This window comes from Manacus candei, unplaced genomic scaffold (genome assembly GCF_025592945.1).
Source record: "Manacus candei isolate 608988 ecotype Guabito, Panama unplaced genomic scaffold, ASM2559294v1 h1tg000072l, whole genome shotgun sequence".
NCBI classification, from domain to species: domain Eukaryota; kingdom Metazoa; phylum Chordata; class Aves; order Passeriformes; family Pipridae; genus Manacus; species Manacus candei.
The window spans coordinates 4,605,687-4,618,125 of NW_026138120.1; the positions used below are offsets into that span (position 1 = coordinate 4,605,687).

A 12,439-nucleotide genomic window follows, 5' to 3' on the forward strand; every position below is an offset into this window, starting at 1 on the left:
AAAGAAAAATGTGTATCTGTAGCTAAGCAGTCTCAGCAGTAAATTTTTGTAACCTTAAACTATTTTCTGCATTTTGGAGTTGTGTAACTTCTTCCAAGGTCATTCATGCATGGAGTTCAGATGCTGAGGTCATGACTTTGTCATTACCACAATATTGACATCCTTCATGTAGCAGAAGAGGAAATATATTCATAGACTATGAATTAATTATTTTTTTTTTTTTTTTTTTTTTTAATTTAAAAAAAAAAAATTTTCTTGGACTATTTGTAAGCTATCAGGTAAAAGTAACCAAACTTTTTCACTGCATGCAGTGATCTGCCTGCTGCATCATTAGGTCAACTAAGAGTAGGTAAGTAAAGGTATATGCTTGTTTCCTGACTTAATGGAAACTTCCTGCTAACAAGGAAACATCTGTCATTTCAAATACTGGTCTTGTCAGAGTCAATGGGAGCTTTTTCACTGATTTTGAGTAAGCCAGGTTCCTCTTTTTTAAAAAAAATCACTCAACTGTCTGCTTCTTTCTAAGTACTCAGCAAAGTATGCATGAATGGTCTAACTCAGATACACTCTTGATGACTTTTTAGAAGGTTTCTCTTACACATTCAAAACATTACAATAACAACAACAAAGTCTCTAGAAAACAGTGTTCTAAAAAGCAATTTTTGTAATTTAATGGGATATTCAAATTTTGGTTGAAAAACTCTGAGTCCATTCTGGGGCAGAATGTCATTCTCAGGTAAAACAGAGGTGATGTCTTTGAAGTCAGCAAGGTAGTTTAATGTGCATATAAGTGAAGTTAGCAAGTTTATTCCAGTCTTTAAAATTATACATGTACATGCATGTAACTACTGTTATCCTTGTCTTTTTGTAGTTCCATTTTGGTAATGGCACTGTACTGAATTTGGAGTTGCCACAATAAAAGAGACACTTAGGATAGTTCTGTATCTGAAAACAAAAAAATAAAACAAGCCTCTATACCCAAAGCTACTTACTTTTTATTAAAGTTCCAGTAAGGGTTTAAAATACAAAGATAAAATTTAAAGGCCATCTTTAACAAGGGATTTAAAAGCCAATATTTTGTCTTAGAGCTGTGCTACTCTATTAGAAAATACATTTGGAACAAAGCAAGGGAGCATAAAATATGCACTTCTGCACCGCACACTATGTAAATGATTTTTCTAAAGGCAGACAGGAAGGTTCAAAGAACTGATAGTGCTGTCTCCAACTTCTAAACCGTCACTTCAAAAATTAGCTTCTATTGCTAAGGATCAAAAAATATTATTATCTTAAAGTGATTTGGTGACCCATATAAAAAGACAAGTATACTCAAGCCTGACCTTTAGTAAACACATGAAGCATTAACCTCTACCTCTGAAATCCTTCCTGAAAATCTCAGCAGAGAAACCATGAAACCCAGGATTTCCACATTTGTAAGGCAACCCAGGGAGTCTGGCACACATAACCCTGCTGCCCTTGCTTCATGGAAATCCAAAAAGATTCAGGTTTCGCTGCTGTCCCATACATTAATTTCTACAAGCACCTAGTACATTTATGTCTTTCTTCTAAACTAAGACGGGGAAAAGACTTAACAGTGACTGACACCTCGGTAAGGTACTAAGATTATTCAAGTTTCTTGTATACTTACAGTATGATTTCCATATTGGAGGCTGGTATTCTTCAGCATCTAAAATAGAAACAAAAAGGAGGAAACAAATCAGTCAATTGGCCACTGAGTCAAACTGTCAGCATGTATTTTTCTGCTGAGAGACCTCTACTTGTCAGCAAAATTCACATTTCTTTCCCCAGAGAGATGCTGGCCTATTTACAGTACAGTTTCGTATGTGAGAGAAGAATATAAATTTCAAACACTTGTGAATCCAATGTGCTTTCCCAGCTTACTCAAATGTAACAGAAATTAATTTTTTACTAATTTGTATATAGTTTCTTGACTCACCAGTATTTTTAAAATAATTAACTAGACGGGTAACTAATTAATTTTCTTTATTTGGGATGATAAACAGAGAAATCACTACTGGTTTCAGTCAGGCTTCTAACTCCACTAGTAAGATTTGAGAATGAGTATCAATGAACAACACACATCTGAGCTAAAAAGATGCCAAGCTCAGGCTGCACTACAATGCACAGATCTGATAGTTTCAATGAGATTCAATTACACTTCTTGAACCCACTGGAATATGCAATTGCCATATTTTCCAGAAATGGCATCAACAAAAATAATGAGAAAAATATAGAAAAAGGAAAGACTGCAAACCCTGTAATTATAAGCAGACAATTATTGCCATTATTGACTGAAGGGGCATGAAGAGTTGGTATCTTCTGTTAGCGCCCACTCCACAAGCAAGTTTACAGCTGGATTGTATGGTCCCACTCCACAGGGGAGTTTCCAGCCCTCTGCAAAAAAGCCATTTGCTGCAACCTCCAAAATCACAACAGAGACCAAGCTTGAGTGGTAAGAGTTAAGTTACCTTACACCAGCACAGAGGGTGGGGCACCGGGTACTACTTTGGCTCTGAACTGTCATGTAGCCAAACACTTTGAAGAGTCATTTACCGAGGGTATGTCATTAACCTCCCAATCCTGTGCAAGCTAATTAAGGTGTTTGTTATTTACTGAACTTCTCCTTAAGTTATGCTAATATAATTCAATTATAGTTGCATAGCTCATGCTCCTTGTCTATTTACATACATACAACCACTTTAAATATAACCCTGCAAAAAGTTTGTTTACTAGGAATGTTAATCATTAACTGCCATCTGCCATTTTTAACTCTATTGTTTTAAAAGAGGATAAATCTAGCAATGATCACAGTTACTCCCTGCAGCAATTTGTAGCTATATCGATTGGAAAACCCATTCGGTCCCAGTTTCAACTATATCCACCTCACAACTTTGGCAAAATTCAAAACGCTCCCAGACTGACGACAGAGTTATACTCTGCTGTGGCAATCCAAGAGTAATTAGCTTGCAAGTTCATTATGCAGAATATGTATTTTAAATTATATGAAGCTATTCATGAGACCACTGAAATTTATTCATACAAGAACTGAGTAATTTTTTCTCTTCTTACATTATAATAGTAATATATTACTCTTTTTTTCCCTATACATCTGTTGCTTCACATATAGTTTTCCATAATACCATAATATTGTGTATTAAGTTCCTCTGTCATAATTCTGCACCACTGCAAGAGAATTTCTGAATTTCCTTCTTCACTTATTATATTTTTCCAATAGAAAAAACATTGAGATAATGCAAATATCTTATTATCTATAGTTGTGACTTCAGATAAGGAAATAACAGAGGGAGAAACAATGAGAAACCAGTGAATATCAATTGTTGCTTTAGTCTTCCAAATTAATTAGAAAGTGCACAGTAAATTCAACAGTGAAAGCTGATCTACAAGTGGCTGTAAAGTGCTTCATTAGCTTGAGACAGACTGACGGTGAGGAAACACTGCAGCCTAGGTGGAGAGCAATCATCCAGGAGATAAGTCATAAAACAAAACTCCCAATGATTGCATTTGATTTGTCATGGTTATGAATCCGTCAGCCCAGGAAGAGTGGAAAGAACCATTCCTCAATAGGTAAAATAATTCTTAAGGATTGTACACTCGGAGAAAACCCACAGGTCACTGGCTCCACATTCACCCTTACAAGGTACTGCAACACCCTCTGTGATCCCTTCAGCTGAAAGCTGAATCACAGGGATGCCATAGAGGTGATAGTATTAACAGAGTTTATTGTCAAGCTATCATGCATTTGATGGCAACCATTTGTAGGGAAATAAAAACCAATTAGTTTAAATACATCCTGGAGACAAAGGCCATGGTTGAAGATCAGGGAGAGGTTTAATGGAACTCAGAAGGAAACCTCTTGCTCCCTTTGTGGAAGGAGGATCCTGGGCCCCTGTTTAGACACTCTAATCCTTGTATGATAAAGTCTTAGCACTCTCATCCTGGTTGACTAGATTAGACTGAACTTCAACCCTTCTTAAGTCAGAGGTCAAATGAGGCAACTCCTGCCTGAGCAGACTGGATTACTACTATTTGCCCTTTTTGAAAATTCTGTTCTGCTATTTTTTATTAGTCCTTCTTATTACACATAGCTCATGCTCCTTGTCTATCACTAGACTTAATACAGCAGTTCTGGTTCACAGAAGTTGCCAATACTAGTTTGGGTGGTCAGTTGACACCTCAACTCACACACCTTCTGCATTCAGTTCTACACATGGTAATGGTCTTAGCAAGGACAACACACCTCGGATTTGAGCCACTTAGCAAAAATGAATCAATCAATCAAACAATCAGATTTGGCACAAATGACAAATGCCCTGTGTTGATCTCTCATTAAATGATATTCCTAATATGAACTTTGATCATAATGCCTATCAGAACTGGGACTAGCAGCACTGGGAAAAGGATTCACTGAGGCGCTTTCAGATGATAAGACAGGGTCTCTTCTATTGCTGTTTTCTTGAAAGTTTCATATTTTCAACAGTGACTTCTTGTTTAGATTCAGAAACTGTGCCAGATAAGGTTGAAAGCAGTTGTCACAGGAGAAACTCAGATCACAAGATGAGAATCAGTTCTGAAACACTCAACAAAATGTCCCAGGGTCAGCTATGACACACCTTTCTGAGTCCCACTGTAAAAGAGAGACTTACTGTAAAAGAATTATAGAATGTCCAGATTAGGTATTTCTTTAAATTATTTTGAGTCTTATCAAAACTGTATCATAAATGACCTTGGCAAAACCAGAAAACCTGAGTACTCACTGGAAAGACTAGAACTGGAAATAAAGCATGAGAGACTTCCTCAAATAATATTACAGGCAATACTGTTAACTAAAAACTTTGAAACATACCAGTTGAGAAAGTTAATATTTATTAGACCTAAAAAAGTACTAAGAGTTAGTTGTATGCTAAACAGAAAGGGAAAAGGAATGTCGAATGCTGACTCTTGAGGAATATTACAGCTACCAGAAGGTTTCCCATAATGCATAGTTGATATGAAAAGATACTGGAGAAAAATGTCAAACCAAAAATGATACTGTAGAATTGGAAAGTAAGGAAAAACAGGTTAGTTCTTCACTTTATTTCCTTTACTCTTCACAGAGTAGAGAGGATGAAAAGATCTTAGGAATAAAATACTTTCATAAAGCTGATGGAGCCCTTGAAGCTGAGTAAGAGTAGAAAGACTACAGTAAAGGGACTACTGAAAAGTTGGCAAAGCTTTAAGCAGACACATAAAAAGTAAAACTACATAAGATTTTTTTTCAAAGAAACATGAAGACAGAATACAGTGTTACTGCCAATAATGGGCAGTACAGGGTTAATACATTACTCAGAGCCATTCTTAAGCAATTTCTGGGAAATGGGTTTACAGTAATTATATAGTAAGTAAAGTTATCCATGGACTTCAGCCCTTGTTCTTCACTGAGCCTGGCTCTGTACCGAAGTGACACCTTTCTGGATGTAGTTGTAAAAGACACTGGAATGACTGAGCTACTTTTTCCTGCTTCCTTGTACTTTCTGAAGATGATGATGTAATGCTGACACTTGTGGCTTTGTGCTACCAGCACTGGGACCGACTTAGCTAAAGCAGGTCCAATAAGAAACTGACTTAAGTTCAAGCTGATTCTTGTGATTACCACCACTGGTAATTGCACTAGAAACAGGAAACTCTGTTTTACAGGGAAGACCACAAATTATGTCACTGAATCAAGTATTTCTGAGTGGCATTTCTGGTCATAAATAGAACAGTAACAAATATCCATAGTGCAGCTATATGCCGTGCCCAGTTCTAGATATGCTAAAAAGTACTAATGAATCCTATGACAGTAAAGAGTTATGCAGACAAGTAGCAGGACAGTTATCAAATGGGAACTGTCATCATTTGCTAATTTCTTTATAGTCACTATGAAAAAGGAGTAAAGATTTTCTTTTTTTGCCTTTTCCTTACTAAAGGATTATAAAAAAAACATTTTGCAGTTCACCTTGGAAGAACTTTCTCAGACTAGATTTTCTGCCACCATTGTCTGAATTTTGGACTTCCTTTCCAGTAACAACTAATTTTAAAACTATGACCTGCATGTGCAAGGAAAGACCCTTGTGTGTGAAGAAGAGCCAATCTGGAAGCCACTGGTTTACTGGCAGTGTGCAGATAAATGATTCACCGGATAAACAACTCTAGTTGCTAATTTTTTTAATCTTCTTTGTTATTATAGGATCAAGACTAATAGTTATTAGTATTTTAATGCCCTTTGTATATTTCCCGTAAAGAGTTTTTTTACATGTTTACCACGTACACTTTCATATTTATTGCTTTGTTTCCAAAACATTAAGTTAGCATATATTATTAAATACATTTTTCTTCTTTTTATATAGGTAATTATATATAGACTAATAACATAAAACTGTTGAGTAAAAGGCTCTGTGAAAGATAAACAGTGTTTGTACTCTTCCTGCACATATATTTTTTTAATGTTTTTCTTCATACAGACAGAATTATATTATTCAGTTGACTATAATACAGATGGCCATTACAGAATCACAGAATGTTTCAGGTTGAAAGGTACCTGTGGAGGTCATGTGGTTCAACCCCCTTCTCAAGCAGGGCCACCTACAACCATGTTCAGACAGCTTCCGAGTATCTTTAAGGATGGAGACGCCACAACTTCCCTGGGCAACCTGTGCCAGTGTTCAGTCACCCTTACAGGGAAAAGGTGTTTCCTGATGTTCTGACAGAGCCTCCTGTGTTTCATTTTTGTGCCCACTGCCACTGGTAATGTCACTGGGCATCACTGAAAAGAGCTGACTTTGTCCTCCTGGCATCCTCTCTTCACATATTTATACATTTTAATAAGATTCCTCTGAGCCTTCTCTGCTCCAGGCTGAACAGTCCCAGCTCTCTCAGCCTTTCCTCATAGGAGAGATCCTCCAGTCTTTCATTGCCTTTGTGGCCCTTTGTAGGAATCTCTTCAGCATTTCCATCTCTCATACTGAGAAACCCAGCACTGGACAGAACACTCCAAGTGTGGCCTCCCTGGTGCTGAGCAGAGGGGAATATTCACCTCTCCTTCCACCTGCTGGCAATCATTTTCCTAATGCAGCCCAGGATCCATTCAGCCTTCCTTAAGGGAAGGATACATTGCTGGCTCATTTTCAACTTCGTGTCCACCAGGACCCCCAGGTCCTTTTCTGCCAAGCTGTTCTCTAGCTGGGTAGTCCTTGGCATATATTAGTGGACGGAGACTAAAGGGAAAGAGTAATAAGGGGCTGCTTTGGTAGAGTCGGTTCTTTCTTTGCATGTAAAACATCATTGTATTATTTAATTTCCACTCTGTGCTTAAAAATATCAATTATAGAAGCTCATTTTCATCCTGTCTGATCCCCTAATGGCTAGTCCTTTTCATTTATTTTTCCCTCTCACCAATTCATATACGTACATATACAACTATGTCACATTGCAGTCATTTTGCAACTATTTTAAATTAGCACTTTTTTCTATGTTTGATTGCAGTCATTTGGCATAAACTTTGGGCATTATGATTACTTCTTTACATACAGTAACTGTCCTTGCAGGCACATCTGAGTACACTTTGAGAAAGAACATTCTTATTTTTTAAGTTGCAAATAATCGTATTTTCAAATGAGTCCTGCTTTTAAACTCCTGAAAAGTCACTGCTCCTTTGAAGAGCAAAATTAAGTCTATTGCAGTTAATAATTAGCAATGTAGCTGTTGAAACGTTTCAGCATGTCAAAAACTCTGTTTAATGTTTCATTCAGAACACACAGTTGCCCATGGAGGAGCGAGCAGTTTCCAGCTTTATCAATGAACTCTCTCATCATCAGTAAATGGATAGCTAAAATATGGAATGAGACTTCAGTTCTTGTCTTAATGAGACACTTCAGCTTTCAGCGTAAGGCACAGAAATGATCAAATTGTTTACTTGCAACACAGTTTATAATTGGTGTATTAATTCAGATGATGGGAGCTTCCCACTGCGCTGTTCTCTCTTAAAAAAAAATAAAAAAAATCAATGATAGTGTGTAATTTAAATGTCAAAAAATGCTCACAAAAGGGGTGGAGTTCTCTCTTGCACAGCAATTAGACTGAGACAGTAAGCTTTTAATAACCACAATATAAATTGACAGCTATTTTGAATCTTTTCCTTTTGCCTACCACAAACTTGCTATTAGAAGCCACTGCTGTAAAGGTAGCTCATTCAGCCCATTCTGCGAATCAGGGTCATTCCAAATTGTGCTCTCTCCTGCTTTTGCTTCAGATTTTAAAACAGTATCTTTCCACTAATAAACAGGTGGTCAGTCTATGGTTAATTTTGTTTAATGCACATTTCTGTTTTACTAGAATCCAGATGAAAGATCATGCAAATAGGTAAATTTAGTAATTTAGAAGAGTTACCAAGTATCAAACAAAATATGACTGCGAAGTCAGTGAATTATTAGGGACCTACTCCAACAGATCACAGAAGATTTGAATTTTTGAAGCCACAGATAAATTTGTAGAACAAAACCTTAAGGAGCCACGTTCTGCAGTTAGTGAGTGGTGTTTAGCCAGCTATGACCACCAGATTGGAGCAGTATCCCATTTAATTAAAAAATCTGCCTTTCTATATTGCACATATTTAAAGTGAATTAAAAGTGATGAAAATATAAGCTTAAATTTGGAAATTGAGAGAAGGAATAATCAAGGTTCTCAATAGTAATAGCAGAAATGTAAAAGGGAAAGGTATTTGTACAGTTCTAGTTTTAGAACTCTCTTTAGGAGACTAGTCTTTCTTAGGGCCCAAGAAATAGAATTAAAGAGGCTCTTCCAGAGTGCACATCCAAGAACCTGATAGGGAGCTAAGTAAGCTGATGAAAATATTCTCAATGCTTTAAATATTTCCTGGGAAATGTATAAGATTTAAAAGTGCAGAAAGGTATTCACACTACCTAATCTTTGACAGGTAGGTCCTTTTTAATGGTGAATCACACTGAATTTATTTGCCCTTAGATGGCCTTTAAGAACCTCCATGCTTTAAGTGCTCTGAAATGTTTTTTTTTTCACAGAACAACAATGAAGAATTTCCTTATGCAAGTCATTAAAGATTTGTGTCTAAAAACTAGAAAGACAGACAATGAAAAAATATCACAAACTATGTCTTTCATCTTTCATTGTCAAAAAATCTGTTTAAGTTATTAGCTGCCATTAAATTTAATTTGGTCACTAAAAATGATACCCGAATGATTGTTACCATTCTCTATTTTAACACTAAGGCCAATGTAACTAAAACGTAACACAGTTATTTTCACATGTTTACTCTATAAACCAGAGGTATCCTGACATCGTAATGGGACAATCAGGGCTCTGCTTGACTGAGAGACTGGACATTTTTTTGGTAGGAATAAACACATGACATAAGTTAAATCACTTCCCATTATCAGACCTCCTATCTTACACATGTATACTTTAGCTTCTACCTAACGACCAGTTAGTTCCTGGCTAAAAATCAAACCCAGATAATCAGTTGGCATATCTGAGAATAGATCTGCTACCATAATTTTATCACTGTGCAGGATGTGGCAATGCATTTCCACTCATTTACTTACTGCATCCTAAAAAACACCCACCACCCCTCAACCCTCTAGCCCATGATCCCTGGACTCAGCAAAGCAGTCCAGGCATTGTAGGAAAAAGTATATGACTGAAATAACCACGATAATACAAAAAATGGCATTAAAATGATCACCATGAAGTATTTCAATTAGAACATTTATGTTGAAGTATTGCCAGCACATTCCCTGTTCCAGAAATGCACTCATACATTGACATGATACCTGTTTATCTGTCAACAGAGCCAGCACATTCCCTTGAAAACATATTAAGATTTAGCAAAGTCCAAATCATTGCTTTTGGAAACTTAGTTATTTTTGACATGTGCCATTTTATCATCTCACTAAGCAAGGGCACAAGTGTTTGGCTATCCAAGGATATGAGATGGTCCTAGTCCTGCAGCTGACTGTGGAGGCTGTTCATCAGCTTTTCAGAAATCCTCTCAGTCTTCCTCCTCTCGCCCCACACTTGCCCCTCCTTGGATACAGAAGTAAAAGTATTTCTAAAGACTGAAACTGCAGACTCAGAATGAAGTGGAAATCCAGTAATTTATCTCACGTGGCAAAGCCATGGGAATCAGAGAAGTTACACTGATAACTTACAAAAATCACAGAATGTGTTGTACTTGGCAGACAAGCTACTCATATCCTAGTGACCTTACTGAACTCTGTGGCCTAAACACAAATTCAAGCCTCGGACATCAGAGATGAGAACTACCCTGTCATTCAGAGTGTGCACGACGACCTGCAAAAGAATAAAAGTTGAGCAAACAGACTTTACTTTGGCTTCCTTTACAAGTCCTGTAGTATTGCTGCAGTATTTACAAGTCCTGTAGTATTGCTGCAGTATTTGCTTCTATACATTAAAACACGAAAAACAGGAAAAACACCACCCACTTGCAAAGCATATTTATCATTCCCACAGCCCTTGGATAAAATTCTGAATAATCAGGGCTCCTAGGATAAGAAGCAACCTGTCTACTTTGCCTACTACAAAAACATGACACTTGTAATTGCATTCTTTGCTGGACAGTTTTATCTAAGTGTGTTAACTACATTCAAGGCCAACTGAATTATTATTTTATGTGAAGTTAGTCTCTGAATCTTCAATTTATCTCTTCTAAAAAATGGTTTGGATTAATGTCAGCTGTTACTGAGACTTTTCAGGTATGTTGTACAAATGGGCCAACACTCCACAAGTCTGTTCTATTGTATCATCACCCACCATTGAACTGTTCTCCCAGTAGACCTGTTCCTGTACTAACTATTTTGGACCTAAATATTAGAGAAATGTTTATTTTCTTAAAATTCAGTTCCATAATATGTTTGTGCTGACAAGAGTCTTTTGTCTCAGAAAGGTCTGTGTAACTACACTTTTCTCTCTGCAATCTTAGCCATAAAAGAATTACTACCAGTATTTAAAATTACTAGAAAACTATCATGGACCATTGTCTAGTTACTAGAAAACTTCCATGGACTATGGAAGAATATGGTTTATGTATTGTTTCCTTACTTGGAAGGAATTTTAAGTGCCTTGTGGAAGTCTATAATTCTTCTAAGAGCTTTTTACTACAGCCTGGTACTTTTACAGTTGATAATGAGTTCTTGCAGTATAATATATTTACAAAATACCTTGTATGAAACACTATAAAATTTAAAGTACACTTTGGTCTTCCACAAGTTTTATAAAACTAACTAGCAGGGTTGTGCAGAATATCCTGATGCTTGGTCACAGGTGACAATTTTTCTTTGTAACTTGCAATGCTGACAGCATTTTCCCTAGAGAAACACTGGCTAATGGCATGTCATAGGAAGCCAACCCCATGTCTCTCTAACATTTTCGTCATCAAATAAAAACAATTCCAAAACAGTGCTCACAGGTATGAGTACCTCCAGGGGCATTCAGTGAGAGGACAGAATTTAGCCATCCCTAATGTATAAAGGAAAGTGCAACTGCAGCCTGGCTACTATCCCAGTTTGCTGCTTTGCAAATTTTAAAAATGCATATAACACAAGAATACTGTATTTATGTGTTTTAAAATACATGAAGTTTCTTTACATGCCATAAGCAAAACAAATACAGTGAAAGCAGTAATTCCCATTTAAAAATGGATTTTGTTTCTGTGTAATGAGAGATAGGCTGGTTTTTTTACATAAATAAATTAAAAAGGAAGGAGAAAGCATATTTTTTCTCAGTAACTTTTCTGGAATTGTTCTTCACCCTTGCAGAAATAACAAAGAAATAACATTTGTTCCTTACCCCACTTATCTTTCAGAAAGACTCAGAAGACAGTCAAGCTAGTTCTTAAAAGCACATCCATCACATCTTTAGCCATAAAATCAGTCAGTAAGAAAAATACCCTCTTCTTTCCTGTTATTTTTAAAGATACACCCAAGTGCTGCAATTTCGAGCAAACCCTCTAATTCATCCCACTGAAACACTTTGTGTAGGGACAATTAATTATTAATAAGGTTATGGTTTTGGCACAAAAATATTTAATATATTTCATGGTGGAGGCACAGGGAAAAGAAGCAATAGTCATAAGAAGTTTTGCAAATGTATTTGCTGTAATCTTCCAGCAGCTAAATAATAAACAATATACGATACCATTAAGCAAGTACACCTTCTGCTGTGATTTGTATTCTGAATGGTAAAGTTTACACATCAGATATCCTCATTTTTTTTTGTGGGCCAGAATCAGCAGCTGATCTGTATGATCCAGCAGAGCTTTAAACAGCGAGTCAGAATTCTTTAAATGCCATAACATAACCACAGCCTTGATGATGAAACCTGGCTAAATGCA

General features: G+C 36.5%; 1 protein-coding gene across 1 annotated transcript in view; it reads right to left on the bottom strand.

Annotated features, from left to right (window-relative positions):
• The window catches only part of CHN2 (chimerin 2), a 163,027-nt gene that overhangs the window by 93,286 nt on the left and 57,302 nt on the right, over window positions 1-12,439 (bottom strand). Inside the window, exon 2 of the mRNA XM_051808336.1 lies at window positions 1,646-1,684. Within this exon, the coding sequence (XP_051664296.1) occupies window positions 1,646-1,684 (39 nt within the window). The remainder of the gene's footprint in view (window positions 1-1,645; window positions 1,685-12,439) is intronic.